This window comes from Aptenodytes patagonicus, chromosome Z (assembly GCF_965638725.1).
Source record: "Aptenodytes patagonicus chromosome Z, bAptPat1.pri.cur, whole genome shotgun sequence".
In the NCBI taxonomy this organism is placed as follows: domain Eukaryota; kingdom Metazoa; phylum Chordata; class Aves; order Sphenisciformes; family Spheniscidae; genus Aptenodytes; species Aptenodytes patagonicus.
The window spans coordinates 58,438,531-58,456,851 of NC_134982.1; the positions used below are offsets into that span (position 1 = coordinate 58,438,531).

An 18,321-nucleotide genomic window follows, 5' to 3' on the forward strand; every position below is an offset into this window, starting at 1 on the left:
TACATCTTTTAGCTGGTTAGCTCACTTGCAGCATCCCCTGCCATAGGATTTGTCCCATACTGCTGAGCACTTACATTCCTACCAGACTGCAGAGGAGGGGCTCTGTCCTCAGCTTGTCTTTGCCTTTTTTGGGCTTTTCAAAGCCACGTGGCCAGAGTATGACCCTGATGTCAAGCTGCACAGAGCAAAGAAACTAAGAGGTCTGACTCTGCTCTGTGTAGTGTGTGTGGCACCTTAGTGGCCTCACTTAAAAAAAAAGGGCATAAAAGCACACTAATTAGAATGCATGGGTTGGCTGGACACTAGCAAAGTGCATGCTTAATTTCCCCGGATGTTCAAACCCAGCAGGTGCCTGTGCACTGAGCTGAAGGTAATGCTCCTCAGAGACGCTAGATGCCCATGTGGTCACTGGGACATATTTCTCAGGAGAAGGACTTCCTTGCAAGGTCGTCTGCACCCTGGCTCCCAGACTGCACCATGCTCAGAGAAAGGAGCAGAAGTGGGTCTGATCCTTCTCTTCCAATCTCTCCCTGGAGCAGGGTTTTCAAGTCCCTCCACTTGAGGTTATCATGTAGCTGCTGGGACTCACAGGGTCTTTCAATCCTTTGGGTGCTCCTTCAAGGATTGCACCTGGCCTGGAAGGGACGTCTGGCTCTGAGAGATGTCATCTAGGATCCAGGGAGGCTGAGGACCAGTTTTCTGATTTTCCCTAGGGCCCATGTCCCAAGAAAGCATCACTAGCTCCAGGCTCTTCAGGAAGGAGGGCTGCAATGACCTAACATGAATGACATGTCTATCAGGGCTCCTAGCAGTAGTGCAAGCGGAATCAAGTTGAAGCAAAAAGTTGTGGAAAGGAGTGGGAAAAATGACCGAGTTGTTCATGTTTTGTTTTGTTTTGTTTTTTACCTAGCTCTTTTCACAACTTTCCTGTAAAACAGCCCTGCAGGAGTTTTCAGTAGTTGAGAAATTGTTGTAATTGTTGACTACAATTGAGCAGTTGAGTAGTTTGTTGACTACAATTGAGTAGTTGAGAAATTGTTGAAACAACTCAGGACTATGTGAGAGTGATATCAGTTATGATGGACTTGCTGTGACTTCCATGTGGGTGCACTGAGGAATCCTGGGGGAGTTTATCTGGAGCTTACTGTTAAAAGACTCTGCTATTGATAACATGCTAAGATCATCTTGACTTTTTTCTCTTCTGACCCAACTGCACAATTCCTGTGGCTTTTCTTTTTTTTCTTTTCTTTAAAAAGAAAAAAAACTATCCACAAAGCAGAGGTCAAATACAGACCACCTTAATCAGAGGTTCATTTCATTCTGCTTTAGCAGTTGTCTGTAAAAGTGCATACTTGTAAACTGCTGGTAAAAGCACCTAACACAAAATCCTCTGAATTATTCATAAAAGCAGTTTGTGTCTTCATGTGCTGCTCAGAGAAACTAAGCACCCCCCCTGTTGAATTAGTGATTAGTCAGTATTTAAAAGGCAGTATTTACATGATACACAACTGCTCAAAATGGGACTGCACACAAAGTGAGTCATATCACAACTAGCTGCCATCACCTGCCTGTTAGTTCAGCTCCTGAAGTAGCACAGAAATATCTTACAAAGACAGCAAGGTTCTTAATTTAGCAAGGTGGGGAAACATTCTTTTGTACTATCATTGCTGCATTAGGCAGCTGAAATGTGGAGCTGTAATAATGAAATGCATAGATGTTTTGCAGATTCAGATAAACTAACAAGGAATTATCTGTGTGGCATGAATAGTCCAGTGCAACATCACATATACCTAAGTTTCCCATGCCCCTGTGCTTCTGAAATATGCGGATCACTTTCTGTGCTTTAAAAAGACAATCCTTTCTCTATGCAGAAATCGTGGGTAATATGACATGGTCTGTCACACCTGGAATACTCAGTTTTAGAATTTATAGTTGCTGCAGGCACGGATGTTTCATATAACAAGCTGTTAGGGAGGAAAAAAAGCACATTTTGTGTAGAATCCTGAACATCTTTCAGGACTGCGGCTATTTCAACCTCCCTTCTCATTTAAAAATTTAGCTTTTTAGCTAAATTAATTAATTAGCTTTGCAATCCTCCATGTTTTGGAAGAATCACACAGTTCCTACTTTTGTTTGTAACATGCTGAAACTTCAGAAGATGGCTTGGTCACAGGTGACGCCTTAGACTACAGAAGCCCATTATTATTTTTATTAGATGTTTCCAACTTATACCCATCACTGCCTGGAAGGACTCTTATTAAACATACTAAATGTTAGAAGAGAAAAACAAACCAGAAATTGTAAATTTATATATTTATGCAGCTATAAATCTTCCCAAATGATGCATAGAAAGTAAACACTTAAGAATTTTCTTCTGGTCATCTTTCTTTGTAGAACACCACCATTTCACTCTCACACCTACAGGGTTCTCACAGCCATGCTGTCCAGCCTGGAGTTGTAATTTCTCATTCCCAAAAAACCACAGATATGTTAAATTTTTAAAGGAGAGCAAGAACATATTCCTTTTGAAACACAATCATTTAAATTCATTTCTGAAAGTGAAAATTACTCACTTTTCTTTAAAAAGCCCCACACCTTTTCCTTTCTTAAAAGAAGGTGGCCAGCACTGTAAGATCCACAAACTTATTCAAACTGATTACAAAACTCATTGGGACCAGCACTGGATTCTAACAAAGTTTAAACTATAAGCATATACCAGTCCTTCTGAAAATAGAGTTGGGGTAGGATGTGACTAGTGTTTAGAAAAAATAAAAGGAAAAAAAAAAAACCCAAAACCTGGACAACCACAGATAAGCTTACCTTTAAAGAAAGACAGGAACAAGGATGCCCAGAGACATAGTCCAGAATAAACAAATCCCAAGCACTTTTCTGTGAGCATTGTCAAAATAGGCTGGCTATCCTTCCTGAGCAGAGGGTGAAAGAGGATGAAGTCTTGGAGACAGCCTGCAATGACTGATGGATTTGGCAATTACAGTAATAAGGCATCAAAACAGCTTCCCACCAGAAGAGAGAAGTGCGTTTGCTCATGTGCTTCTCCAGTCCCCAGAAGCCAAATCAGCTCAGTGCTGGGTCAGTAAATCCAAACACAAAGGGGCTGGTTACTTTGCTTAGGACTCACATTCCCAGGCACTCTGAGCCTTTTCTTGGTCAGAAGCGAATGCTAGCGATCCCCTCACACAGCTGTGTGTGTATGGCAAGGAGGGGGAGCGTGCTGCCTGGGAGATGCTTTCCACATCCCCACAGATTGTACCTAACTCGAGACAGCACGTCTACAGCACTTCCAGTGCTTGCACTCGAGTGCCTCTAGAGCTGTTTCCCAGCAAAATGAGTTTGTGTCCCTCTCTACTCTCTCTCAGCTGCCAGTGCAACTTGCAGCGAGCACTTGTAGCATGGTCCCTCTGCCATGCACCTGCCCTTTCTTCCAGCAGAGGTGGCTGGGGAGATTCAATAGTGCAGAAGCTGGGGAAGGTGAAACTAGCCAGTCTCCTGCCCTTTTTGATGCACCCCTTCCTGCGATCACATCCACCAGAGGCAGGGAACTGCAGGGAGTGCCCTCTTCCCCAGCTGCCCACTGCTGCTGGCTCCCCACTGTGGAATTTTGCACACACCCTGCCCCCTCTAAGACAGCTCTTCTACCTCTCCACTCCATTTTATTCACCAGCCAGGCAAAGGCAAGGCAAGGCAAAGGCTTGAATACATTTCATGACATTCATCATTTGGGCCTTTTTTTTATTCTTTTGCCTGTTCTGCACACTCACCCACTTCTCTTTCACTGAAAACAGGTGCAGGACTTTGCAATTCCCCTTGTTGAACTTCTTGGGGCTCCTGCCCTGGCAGGGTACAACCCTAGGTTGACACAGACAGCAGCACCAAGTTGTGACTCTGCGCAGGAAGGATTTGGGTGCTGCCGTAGCAAGGCTGCGCCGGGCAGTGCAAGCTGGTAGGAGAGCAGAGCCCCAGGACATGGGGCCAGAGGGTGCGGTGGAGGAGGCTAGGCCTGATGTGATGAGCGATGGGGCATAGGCTGGCCCTGGAGACCCGCAGGCTATAAACATCTGCCCTGGGACCAGGTGCAGAGATGCAGACCTGGGGCTGGGCAGCACTTGCTTTTGGGGGGAACAATAAAATAGTACATGGCATATGTAGAAGGACCCATCAGCATCAACATCTCACCCCTCCTGGCCAGAGGCTGCATTGATGCACCCTCTCTCCCACCAGGCTAACCCTAGTGGCCATAGGGCCCAGCAGACATGTGAGGAAATGGTGGTCATAGCACCAGGAGAAGGGGGAGAAAGCAGCACAGGTGGGGACAGCAATGCCAACGGGACTGATAATAATACTGAGACTTTTTCTGCAGTTTTCATGCTTTCACTTTCTTTTATTATATGGTAATTAGATCTGGGGGACCAGGACCACAAGGGGCTGGTGTGTGCCCTGGTTTAGCCAGCCCCTGAGGCACCCTGCCAGTGTCACTCACGATGGGGTGGCTTCCTCGGGGGCTGGGAAGGGTCCTTGGAGCTGCCAGCCCTCCTCTTTGGGGCTCGCCGGGGCCCCCCACGGGAGCGTTCGTTGCCCCAGCTGCGCATGGAGGGCCCAGGCACAGCCTCCTCTGGGTCCTCCTGGGCCTCTTCTTGCTCCCCACGGATGGGAATGGGGGTGGAGGGAGGGCTGCCAGGACCCCCATGAAGGGCTGGACTGGGGGCACGAGACTGTCCTCGGGAGGCAGTGGGGCCAAGGGTAGTCATGGTGCTATCCTGCCGCCCCCCAGCAGCACGGGCATTCCCCAGGCCCATCCGATGTCGGGCCTCCCCGCTGCACCGGTGCACGATGGTGTCAATCAGCTCATGGACAAAGCTCCTTGTGTGCCTGCCCAGGGCATCCCGCAGCAGCTGGATCAGAGCCTCCTCATCCAGGCCAAAGTATCGCAGGCTGGATGTGACAAGGCTCTGCACTGCTGCTGCTTCCTGGGCATCCTCAAAGAGCTGCCCCAGCTCCTGATGCAGCCAGGGTAGCAGGGGATGGAGGACAGCGGGGTGGACGCGGAAGAGGGATGCCCAGACATAGGCATGGAAGCCGCCCACTGGAGCCCAGGGCAGCGGCCCCGCAGCTGCTGGCCGGGGTGCTGCAGGGTGATGGAGGCTGTGGGCGGCTGGGTGTCTGGGAGCTCCTCCTGTCAGGCGGACGACAACTGATGGTGCCGCAGGTGGTGGGATGGTGTGCTCCTCAAAGTCGTCATCCTCCCGCACCGAGTGCAAGATGGAGGTCACCCTCCTCTTGCAGAGGGGGCACTCAGGCTTGTTCTCAGCCCACCGCAGGATGCAGGTGTAACAGAATTGGTGGAGGCATGGCATCACATAGCTGGCCTCCTCCCAGCTGTCCAGGCATATTGGACAGCGGTTCTCCAGCTCCATAGCCATGCTCTCCACGTGCTGCGGTGGGCTGGGGGGAGCTGGAGATGACAAGCCGCTCCCTCTCAGTGCCACTGTAGCAGTGGGTGTTGTGCTAGAAAAGGAAGAGAGGCCACAATTGTTGGCTGGCCCGACAAGGGGTGGAAGAAACGCCCAGGTCCCTCAAGAAGGAAACCCTCCCAGCTCCCCACCCCAGGGTGAGGTTTCCCCACACAGCTCACCTCTGCTGCTGCGAGCGCACCTCCTGGGTGCCCCGGCTGCCTGAACCAGGCAGGGCTGGGGAAAATCCTCTGATGGCTCTGGGGTGAGGCACCGAGAGCTGCAGCGAACAACTTCCCGAGCACGACCTCAGCACCAACAACAGCCTTGCACAATACTCCAAACCTCACATACCCACTCAGCTGGAGTGCGGGCACGACCCGGCTGCGTGAGACTCGGTGCCCAGATATAAGCAACAATGGACGCGTGGTCACAATCCATCGCTCGGTGACATCACAGTCTATTGCTTGGAGATGTCACAGTCCATCCCTCAGTGACATCAGCACCCATCGCTCGGTGACATCACCATCCATCGTGCGGGCACATCACAACCAGACATCCTCACCTGCATGCTCCCCCCGGCAGCGGTCCAGCCCCAGCACACATGTCTGGAGTTACAGCAATGCCACTGCCCCTTCTACCCCACCATCGCTTGTCATGTGCTCAGCATCAGTGTTTCACACCAGCTACCAAGGCCTTGGCCATGTCCTCCCAGGGCCCTGTCAGGTCACTCGGGCAGTGGCAGACATCGCCAGGTACATGCAGCAAGAGGGTTCATACAATAACAACTCGTGCCTCCCTTGGAGGCTGCGGGACAAAGTCCCACAGGCTCTCCCCACACCCCAGCCACTGCTGGCCAGCCCTCTGGGCTCCCCTGCTTCCTCCCATGGGAGATCAAAGGCAGCACTTGGCTTGGTTTTGGGGATTTTCTCCTACTTGTAGAGCCATCAAACCAATGCCTCCAGCCCCAAGCTCTGTGTGTCCATTTGCTGAAGGTGGTTGCACCCCTCACCCCCCATGGAGACACCACAGGACATGGGGTTTTGTGTTCAGTTCCTGCCACCCCTCAGGCCAGGGTGGACGTAGTGCTTGGGCCCCAGCTCAGATGTGGGGCTGAATGGGGCCCAGCATCCCCCGATTGGAGTCTGCAGGGTGATGGGGTGAACACTGATAATAATAATACTGATAGACCTTGGGCTGCCCGGTCCTCTGAGTTGGAGGACCACAACTGTGGGAACAGTGACTTTCCATTTGTGGACACTGAAATTGTAAGGGACCAGTTGTATCAGTTGAATGTCCCTAAGTCCATGGGGTCAGATGAGATTCATCCCAGAGTACTGAAGGAGCTAGAGGCTGTTACAGCAGGACCCCTCTCAATCATCTACTAAAGGTTTTGGGAGTCTGGGGAGGTCCCTGCAGACTGGAAGCTAGTCAGTGTTATTCCAATTTGCAAGAAGGGCATGAGGGAAGACACAGGGAACTACAGACCTGTTAGTCTAACCTCAGTACCTGGAAAAATTATGGAGAAGATCGTACTGGGTGCTGTTGAAAGACATTAAAGGATAATGCAATCATCAAGGCACAGTCAACATGGGTTCACAAAGGGAAAGTCCTGTTTAATTAATTTGATATCCTTCTACAGTAATGTCACTCACCTAGGGGATGAAGGGAAGGTGGTGGATGTAGTTTTTCTGGATTTTAGTAAGACTTTTGATACTGTCCCTCACAGCATCCTTCTGGACAAGTTGTCCAACTATGAGATGAGCAGGTACATGGTGCGCTGGGTGGAGAACTGGATGAATGGCAGGGCTCAAAGGGCTGTAATGAATGGGGCTACACCTGGCTGGCAACCAGTCACCAGCGGTGTTCCTCAGGGCTCAGTTCTAGGGCCAGTCCTGTTCAATATTTTTATCAATGATCTGGAGGCAGGAGTTGAATGCATCATTAGCAAGTTTGCTGATGATACTAAACTGGGAGGTGTTGTTGAGTCTCTCGAGGGATAAGAGGCCTTGCAGAGGGATCTGGATAGATTGGAGCATTGGGCAATGATTAATGGGATAAAAATTAACAAGTCCAAATGCCAGATTCTGCATCTGGGATGGAGGAACGCCGGACACGAGTATAAACTGGGAGAAGAGTGGCTGGAGAGCAGCCTTGCAGAAAGGGATCTGGGGGTGCTGGCTCAATATGAGTCAGTACTGTGCCCTGGCAGCCAAAAAGGCAAACCGCATCCCGGGATGCATCGAACACAGCATAACAGCCAGTCAAAGAGGTGATTATCCCACTGTATTCAGCATTGGTGCAGCCTCACCTTGAATACTGTGTGTGATTCTGGGCCCCACAATTTAAGGAGGTTGTTAAGGTCCTTGAATGCGTCCAGAGGAGGGTAACAAAGCTGGAAGGCATGTCCTGTGAGGAGCGGCTGAGGACGCTGGGTTTGTCTAGTTTGGAGAAAAGGAGGCTGAGGGGTGACCTCATTGCTCTCTACAGCTTCCTGAGGAGGGGAAGTGGAGAGGGAGCTGCTGATCTCTTCTCCCTGGTATCCAGTGGCAGGACACGTGGGAATGGTTCAAAGCTGCATCAGGGGAGGTTCAGACTTGACATTAGGAAACATTTCTTTACTGGCAGGGTGGTCAAACACTGTAACAGGCTTCCTAGAGAGGTGGTCGATACCCCAAGCCTGTCAGTGCTTAAGAGGCATTTGAACAATGCCCTTAATAGCATGCTTTAATTTTTGGTCAGCCCTGAAGTGGTCAGACAGTTGGACTAGATGATCGTTGTAGGTCCCTTCCAGCTGAACTATTCTATTCTATTCTATTCTATTCTATTCTATTCTATTCTATTCTACTCTGTTCTGTTCTGTTCTGTTCTCTTCATTGCTATTGCTCCATGTGAGACCCCAGGCCTCATAGTGCCTCCAGCCTGGGAAAGCCACCTCCTCCTTCCCCACATACATACTGCTTTGAATAAGACTGTGTAGCAAAACCCTTTTAGAGAAAGAGAAAAACACAGCTTTTCACTATATGCTGATGCTCAGAGCCAGGACTGCAATGGCGTACCGGTAACTGTGCATGTACAGGGGCAGTTCCCTGCTCTCTAGAGCAGGCTGAGCCAGTAGCAAGGAGACAGTAAATATAGTCTTTTCTGGCAGGCAGAGCTCTCTGCTGCCCAGGGCTGTGCTCTCCAACACTCGCTTGACATTCAGGGCTGAGCAGGGTGCAGGGATAGTGATTTAGGACCAGTTCTGTAAAGGGATTACACTTGGCATTCAGCACTGAAGAATTGTAGATATTGTTGTACTGTCAGTTGTATTTGCTCTGGGCACAGCTTTGTAGAGCAATAAACACTCAGTGGCACTGGTACAAGCTTAGAAACTGGCTGTGCTGAGACTCTCAGGAGCAGCTGTCAGTGCCAACCCTGTGCAGAGCCTTCCCAACTCTGGGTGAAGGAGTGACAAGATAGATGTGTCTCCAGGGAATCACATCCTTCCTTAGTACTAAACTTCCCTAGAAAAGGAAGACCTTGGCACAAGGACATAGGTAATGTGTATTTCTAAAAACAAATGCAATGTATTAATCAACAGTTTTATCTAGCTTTATCCAGTAGGTCAATTACAGTATCACCAGTTTGGTAAACCACACAGAAAGTTGCCATAAAAACACACACAAAAAGTTGAAGGCAGTACCCATTGACCTTAAGATCACTGTTGAACCTCTCAAGTTCCATCATAAAGCAAACCCAAAAAGTTGCATCAGTAAAACTGGCAGGCATTAATCGCTTCCTGCTGGCTCAGCCCCAGGTTTTTTACCCACTGTAGGTTTGGGTTCTACTTTCTTTGTGCATTTTTTATGTAAACACGGTGAAGATTATTGTTGGTTGTAAAACACCTTATGATCAGAAACTTCAGAAACTTTCTTCCCTTTCTCCACTGAGTCTAGTTAGAGACATCCTGTCATTTCCCTTGCCCTTGGGCTTTTACTCTGCTAGACACCATAATGTGGCCCACTTCACAGTTCTAAGCAGTTATAACAGTCTGGATAATCTGTAAGTTGCAAGGTGGAAGACAAATAAATAGGCCATTGAGGGGCTGATGAAGCAGCTGAAAGGCTGTTTGTTCTCCATACGAACATTTCCAAAAGTCGTAACTAGAAAATTGTACCTTGACTGATTCCTACACTTTAACTGCCTCCTTTGAAGCTGAGTCACTTGCTTTGATAGCCCCTGTTTAGTTTTAGTCACTACTACACATATCCAGCACCAGCCAAACTCAAAATGCTGATGAAGTGCAAGAGTCAAGACAGAGGAGGACATCCACTCTGCCTGCAGGCAAGTGCACCAGATGGACAGCCTTGCTTGTTCATAAGACTATTTAAAACCAAGTTACAACATGTAGCAGGCTCTCCAGTTCATAGAATCACAGAATCATGGAATGGTTTGGGTTGGAAGGGACCTTTAAAGATCACCTAGTTCCAACCCTTCTGCCATGGGCAGGGACACCTTTCACTGGATCAGGTTGCTCAAAGCCCCATCCAACCTGACCTGGAACACTTCCAGGGATGGAAAATTTCTTCCTCATATCTAATCTAAACCAACCCTCTTTTAGTTTAAAACCATTGCCTCTTACATTTCTGGACTGACAGTTCTCTGAAATGTTTCCACCTTTCTTCTTAGGTGGGTTTGGCACTGAGCTACTACAGCCTGAACACTACAGAGTTTTGTGTGTTTTAACTCCTCGTTCTTCTCCTTCCCCCAGTGTAACACCCTATCAATAGGCTGTGTAGAGCCCTGCAGAAGGCATAGCCACATTCATGGACCTCTGCGCAAGATGACTCAGCCATGGTGCAACATGAGGGACATTGTTCACTGAGGAGCAAGGCTCAGGGAGAAGAGTGGAAGTAAAAGGTGCTGGAAAGTCTGTATGTGACATACCAATGTATCTGTGCATGCAGATAGCCAGCCCTGACCTAACAAGACAGAAACATGAAAAATGGTAGAAGTAAGATACACCAAAAAGGGTAGTACTAGTTTATAGAAGCTGCTGACCAACGATGGGTGTTATGAAGACAACCACATCACAAGTATCAAGTAAAGACATGAAGTCAGCAAACCCAGGACCACCGGGGAATGAGTCAACATGGTGGACTATATTTGGAAGGGGATGAGGATGTTAAAAGGAAGAACATGACAAGGAGGGGAAAAAGGGGATATAAGGAGAAGCAAATCATGCGGGTGAGGCTAATCACAGGAACTGCTGAGCAGCCCTGAGGTAGATTGGCACAGCAAAACAGGAAAATAGGTCTGTTTTGCTCTGACCATATGTGTGTCTGACTTGCTTCTGTGCTCAGAGGAGACCCTGAGGTGCTTTCCTAAAACTGCAGGCACACAGGGGACACTTCCTAAAGCTGTGAAGTTCAGCTCGGTAGGGATAAATGGTGACCTGAAAGTAAACTTTCCATTTTGGTTTCCCCAACTGACAATACCACATGCAGAAACTGTATTTGCATCACACCAAAGGTTTCCATAGGAAAGAAGATCCCAGCCTACTGTAAATCAAATCAGATTAAAATCCACAAGCCTTGCTGGGAATGCAGTGCTGTTAGGTCACTCACCAGATACCTTTGTCTTCCCTCAAAGCTGAGCTCTGCTACAGTTACTTTCAGAGGGTTCACGAGTGGAAAACAAATCAAGGTGCATTTATCCATAACCGCAGACAATCTCAGCATGTGTTAGTGACGTTGCCATGCTGATTTGAAGGGATTATTTGAACAACTTGGGAGGACAGTCAAGGGCAGTTGCAATTATTTTGTCTTCAAGTTCTTACCTCCCAAAAATGTCATTACTCGCACCGAGTGGTCTTGGTTCTAAGGCCCAGGACAAACACAACTGTAAGACAGAAAACTCCATGTGCATTTGATTTATACAAGCCTGAAGTCTTTCTACACAATTTCTTTGGTCTCTCTGTGAGTGAACAGGCTGCTAAGCATATCTTTGGCTTTAAGTTTCAGGTGAAGATGAGGCAGTTTTCAGTCAGAGGCTTAGGAAAATATCTGCCACTGTGATAGACTGTGGTCTGGTTTTGCCTTTTTACTGATGGCTACAGTATTGCTTATAGATCTTCTTGTGGTGAGAGTGCTGCTGTGTGTTTATGTGGCAATGGAAACAGCGTATTCTTCTTCCCCTACATCTATTACCTCCAAGCCCCTGAGCTGTGGGTGTTGCAGAATGAGGGAAGGGTTTTCCTACGGGAGATGGCAGTACTGAAACCCAGAGCCCTGAGTACTTTGTTCTCAGCACACAGAGCCTGCTTTGATGTAGATCTGGCCACCAGCCGTGCCTGATGATGCCTTTCAAATGGCAGAACTGGCTTTCAAGTAGAAAGCATGGTAGAGCACCATGCTTGTCCTCTGAGGTCCTGGGCAAGTCCTGCAGAGGGACACCCTATGCAGTTTTTGAAAAACAAACCACTACCCAGTGGCATTTGGGTTAAAAACTACAAGGGGATGCTGCCAGCTGAACTCAGTGGTGAGGGTAAAGGGCTTGATTCCTACGACAGGAGGCAGAAGAGGAAGCCCTTGAGTCAGGGTCACCCACGTCACTGGCAGCTGGTCCCTGAGCACTTTTTCCCCCACATAGAATCATAGAATGGTTGGGTTGGAAGGGACCTTCCAAGATCACCTAGTCCAACCCCCTTCCTCTGGGCAGGGACATTTTTCACTAGATCAGATTGCTCAAAGCCCCATCCAACCTGACCTTGAATACTTCCAATGACGGGGCATCCTCAACTTCTGTGGACAACCTGTTCCAGTGTCTCTCCATCCTCATCATAAAAAATTTCTTCCGTATATCTAACCTAAATCTACCCTCTTTTAGTTTAAAACCATTGCCCCTTGTCCTGTCAGTACAGGTCCTGGTAACAAGTCTCTCTCCATCTTTCTTATAAGCCCACTTTATACATTGAAAGGCCACAATAAGGTCTCACCAGAGCCTTTTCTTCTCCAGGCTGAACAACCCCAACTCTCAGCCTTTCCTCACAGGAAAGGTGTTCCAGTGCTCTGACCATTTTTGTGGCTCTCCTCTGGACCCACTCCAACAGGTCCATGTCTTTCTTGTGCTGGGGGACACAGAGCTGGACGCAGTACTCCAGGTGGGGTCTCACGACAGCAAAGTAGGTGGAGAGAATTGCCTCCCTCAATCTGCTGGCTATGCTGCTTTTTATGCAGCTCAGGATATGACTGGCTTTCTGGGCTGCAAGCACACATTGCTGGCTCATATCTGATTTTTCATCTACCAATATCCCCAAGTCCTTCTCCGCAGGGCTGCTCTCAATCCATTCATCCCCCAGTCTGTATTGACAGTGGGGATTGCCTCCAGGTGGAGGTCCTTGCACTTGGCCTTGTTGAACTTCACGAGGATCACATTGGCCCAATCCTCAAGCCTGTCATGATGCCTCTGTATGGCATCCCTTCCCTCTAGCCTATCAACTGCACCACTCAGCTTGGTGTCATCCACAAACTTGCTAAGGGTGTGCTCAATCCCACTGTCTCTGCCATTAATAAAGATATTGAACAGTACTGGTCCCAGTGCAGACCCCTGAGGGACCCCACTTGTTACTGATCTCGTTTGGACATTGAGCCATTGACTGCAATTCTTTGGATGCCGCCATCCAGCCAATTCCTTATCCTTATACCAGTCCATCCATCAAACCCATATCTCTCCAATTTAGAGGCAAGAATTTTGTGTGGGACGTTACTAAAGGTCTTTCAGAAGTCCAGGTAGATGACATCTGTAGCTCTTCCATTGTCCACTGATGCAGTCACTCCATCGTAGAAGGCCATTAGACTAGTCAGGCACAATTTGCCCATGGTGAAGCCATGTTGGCTGATCCACAATAGAACCACAGCAAGAGTAACCATGCACTCTGGACAAAGCCCTTGTGCTGCTGCTTGCAGCAACCCCTCAGAAGGGGAAGAAAATGCCATGTTTAGGGGGTCAGATCCAGAGAGAGATGAAGACCAAATTCATTACCATAGAACTGCAGATTAGCAAGACCATTTTTTGAACCTTTACATTAAAAAAGTAACAACCCGAAAATTACATATTCAGACCAATAGCTGAATCACAGTGCATTTTTACCTACATCAATATCTGGAGGGAAGGGATTCCTTTGCAATGTGACATGCTAAGCAATCCCAGCACTGACAATGGAGGTGGAAGAAAAAGGATTTTTGCTACTCCAAGAGAGACACCCCGATCCATTCATCCAGCCAAGACTCCCGAAGTGTATTTGACCTCTACTACAGCTTTGGACAAGACCAAATCTCTTTCCTCCCAACTTCATCATTGACCTTTAAGTTGCTGAATGCTGTGGATGGTGTAAATCTGCAGCACATTCCCTCCCGTGGAGCCTGGGGAATGTTTCCTGTTGGTGACATGCATCCATGGCTTATTTGAACACTTAAATTGTTCTGCCAGAGCAATGAGTTGTCAAAAAGCTATGCTTTCAGCTACTCCCAGCTAATTGATTTCACCTGTTTTGATCTGGGCTTCCTTATCTGTTCCTTTTTCAGTAACTCCACATCCCTGGACAGAAGGCCAAGAGTTTAACAAGCAGCCTAGGGCAAAGCACATTTCAGGGACAATCATTGTGAGATGTGAAGGCTTACTTGTGCATGAAGATGTCAGACCTGGTCCTTGAGTGTTTATAGCTTGGGGATATTAGAAACAGGCCCATACTTGGCCACAAACCCAAATCTTCAAGGGCTTCCTTTACCAAGAGTAGTACTATGTAGTGACAGGGTAAGCTGTCCCCTAAGACAAGCCAAAGTGGGCACAAACACAGTTACAGGCCAGGGCACATGGTCTCCCTGGGGTAAGCACAACCTCTAACACTGCACCATGAAACGATGCTAATTGAACTCCCATCCCTCCCCAGAGCTGCTCACTAATTCTGATTCCTCCACTGTCACAGGGGAACAATGCTCAACTCACATGGCTTAAAACCAGCCAGAATAAAAGCAGTTTACTGGCTTCTTAATTACATGCAATTAGCTGTCAATCAGCTTGTACTTCTAGTCTCCTAAGAGGTCTTGGGCTGCAACCGGGGAGGACAGTTGGGCAGGCCCTACCTTAATTCAGGTCCCAGAGCTCTCCCAGAGGGGATCAGCGCTCAAGGCAGAGTAGAAAAGGAAAAGGCAGCTGCAATTGCTCCCTGCGGCAGGAAGAGAACAGCCTCATCACCATCCTGACCCAGGGTTAGTGTCCTGGTTTTGGCTGGGATAGAGTTAATTTTCTTCCTAGTAGCTGGCATAGTGTTGTGTTTTGGATTTAGCATGAGAATAATGTGATAACACACCGATGTTTTAGTTGTTGCTAAGCAGTGTTTATACTAAGTCAAGGACTTTTCAGCTTCCCATACTGTGCCAGCGAGGAGGTGCAGAAGAAGCTGGCAAGGGGCACAGCCAGGACAGCTGACCCAAACTGGCCAAAAGGATATTCTATACCATACGACATCATGCTTAGCATATAAACTGGGGTGGAGTGCGCCAGGGGGCAACGACTGCTGCTAGGGAACTGGCTGGGCATCGGTTGGTGGGTGGTGAACAATTGCATCATGCATCACTTGCTTTGTATATTCTTCTATTATTACTATTACTATTATTATTATTATTATTATTATTATTATTATTACTATTTTACTTTATTTTATTTCAATTATTAAACTGTTCTTATCTTAACAAGTTTTCTCACTTTTACTCTTCCAATTCTCTCCCCCCTCCCACCAGGGCAGGGGGAGTGAGTGACCAGCTGTGTGGTGCTCAGTTGCCAGCTGAGGTTAAACCATGACAGTGAGGTATGCCAAGCCACAGTGAGAGAGAAAAACACAGCCCTGGAGTATTATTTCCCTTCCAGGTTTAGGGCCACAACATGTGACAACTTCACTCTGTGCTCCAGGCACATCTGCCTCTGCTCCTGAAGATGAGAGTCTTGAGATACCGCCTGCTCGTGGGGGATGGGAAACATACTCCATGTGTTAGAGGAGCTGCAAATACAGGCTCCCGGGCTCGGGGCAGACATGCAGGTGATGAGCCCTGGGGACTGCTGGGAGAGGTGGGCAGCAGAGACAGGCAGCTCAGTGAGGGCAGGGAGGGTGCAAAGGGCTGCTGGGGACAGACAGAGCCAGCCCCGAGCCTCTAACCATGTAGAGGGCATTTCTTCCTGTCCCCTGCCCCACAGCAATTGGGCTTTCTATGCAGGCAGGTCTGGGGCATGCAGGCACTGCAGAGCCCCAGTGAGGTCCCTGAGAGCAGGAGGGCTGGGAGCTGGATGGTGACCCTGGCGCAAATCCCCAGCACCAGGATGCTGAGCTGCACGTGCCGCCTCAGCTGACATGGGAGGCAGCTCAGCACAGCGCCAACAGCACCATGCCTTGCCTTGCCTTTGGGTCTGTAAGGCTAGGGCTCCTCTGGCTTTGGTGAGACACACAGAGGCCTGCCTGGCACCTCAGAGCCTGGGACTCTGCAGGAGCTTTCGTTTTGGACCTGTTGGGACGGCTGGGACCAGGAGGCAGCAACCTTCACAGCAGCTCTGAGAGCACTGGCCAGCCTCAGGCCTGGGACCCTGCTGCCAAGCCCAGGCTAAGGCACGGGGGGCATTTTGTAGCTGGATCCAGAACCCTGATGCATGCCTGGTGGCAGGACAGACAACTTGTGCACCACAGCCAGGCATTTGGTGCTTGCAAGCATGAGGGTTTTTACTTGAAATTAAATCACCTTCCCCTCCTGTTTGTCATGCCCCACCCCTAAATAGGTATTTGCTACACTGTGGCTACACAGCAACAGTCCTCCCTACCCCCTGCACTCTGCTGTTGCAAGGTGTTCCTCCTGTTTTTGTGACCAACAGTCTCTACACTTCAACTGGAAGAGTTTGTGGTCCTTCATACTGCCCTGTCTGCACACAGCCTTAGCTGCATGAAGGGTCCCCCTTGCTTTTAATAGCTTTCCTTATCTTGTGAACGGGACCCATTGCTAAATCTCCATGCTTTGAGCCTTTCATCCCATATGTCTTTGCACCGTGCCTCCAGCATGGGGTTGTCCACTCCTCACGACAGGGTTGGAAACCACTTTTCCTCTCCCAGAGCCAGGAAGCCCCATTTTGAAACTGACTCACGGGGGGCTGGGCTGAAGGAGTAGTTGGTCCCACGAGGATGGCAAATCCACCTATGTTACGGCTCCCAGCAGGCAGGAGACCTGGTGCTACATTTTCCCACTTTAAGCCTTCAGATGCAGTCAGCTGGGATCCTGGAGCTTTGCAGTCCAGCTGCTTTCTGTGCTCCTCAGCCCTTAATCACATTCCAAAATTAGGCTACAAGTGAATCCTTGGAAATGCCTGGGTTGCTTTGTCCCACAGTCATTTAACCATGCCAGATGGCAGAAACGAGCATGTCTTACTACAAAATATACACCCTGGAGACTAGAAAATCTCACTGAAAAATCATCCTTTCTGACTCTAGTCCAGGGAGGCAGTGGTGGACAGGTATCTATGGATGCTTTTTGTATCACATGCTTGGGGAGAGGGAAGCTTGGGGAGAGGGAAGCTGGGGGCCAGTCCTGGTGACACAGAGTTGGGCTGTGAGCAGTGATGGCCAGCTTCAGCACAGGGATCCTGGCAGGCCAGGCAGGTGGGGACTGAGGATAAACCACGAACAATTTTTCTCCTTTGAAAATCATGAGAAGGCACTGGCACTATGAGGCAGAGCACTTAACTTACTGCACTCCCGAGCTGGAGCCTGGCTCCTTGTCGGTTTCATTGCTCACATCGGCTTGGTCATCAGTGCAGGGGCCTGGAGGTGCAGTTCCCTGCTCACAGGCTGCTGACAAGGACGGAAACAGCGAGAGCGAGCTCATCATGCAAGTCTGTGTTGCTCCTCCTCTCTCCTGTTCATCTGAACTGTGCTGCTACTGCAAAAGGCTCTCCAAGAGATGATAAAATGAGGCTCTTCTGGCTGAGATCCTACAGGAAGGATGCATACCTGCCCCTCAGCTCTGGCTAGGTTCATTGCTTGGCCTCCCTCTCCTATAGAAGCAGATGAAATGAATATACAAACCAAGAGTTTCCACCAAGAAGCTGTGAGGCAAACATTTTCTTTCACCACCACTTCCCTCTGAGAAAAACTGGGATAGACCACTGCAGACTGGGGCTTGTAGAGAAGGTCCATATCAAAGCTCTACCTACAGGTTTGGGCTGTGCTCTGACCTCGTGAAGTTATGTGACTTGTTCCCTCTTCCCGGGGTTGCTTCTCCTGCTGGTCACAGCACTGCATCTCAGCAAACTCAGCACTGGGCATCACTCCTCCACAGACAGGAGTACCTGCAGGTGGGCCAGCTCTGCTTCTTCCAACACCTCTCCCAAAGCTTGCGGCTGGCTCCCCAGTCAGCCCTTCCAGCATTGGCTTGACTTCCAAGCCAAACCCCAGCACCTGAGGCTGGGAGTCAGCACAGATAAAGGATGGTCAGCCACAGTCACATTTAACAGCTGAGCAAGGAGAAAGGAGAATGAAGAAAGCACTTGTACTGAAGGCAGCACTGCAAAGTGCAGCTGCTGGCTTTTGTCAGCTGCTGCTGGCTTTTGTCAGCTACTGCAGGCTCCAGGAAAGAGCAGAAGCACAAGACCCTCTGCTTTGATTCCCTGGAAAAGACATGGGACTGTCTTGAATCTTCAGGAGAGCCTTTGATTTTCATAAAGCTGTTTTTTCCCCAGGAGTGGTTTGGGTGTGTTATATGTGGTTTTGGGAAGTCTGGCAAAGGTGTCAAGTGCTGGTGTGGATGCTCTGCAATGCATTGGTCATCAGTAATGT

At 48.9% G+C, this 18,321-nt stretch overlaps 1 protein-coding gene across 1 annotated transcript in view; it reads right to left on the reverse strand.

Annotated features, from left to right (window-relative positions):
• LOC143172508 (neuronal acetylcholine receptor subunit alpha-7-like) overlaps nt 1-3,008 on the reverse strand; it is a 65,341-nt gene extending 62,333 nt beyond the window's left edge. Inside the window, 1 exon segment of the mRNA XM_076362060.1 lies at nt 2,821-3,008. Coding sequence (XP_076218175.1) covers nt 2,821-2,899 — 79 coding nt within the window. The 5' untranslated portion in view covers nt 2,900-3,008.
• Between the last annotated feature and the right edge of the window lie 15,313 nt (nt 3,009-18,321).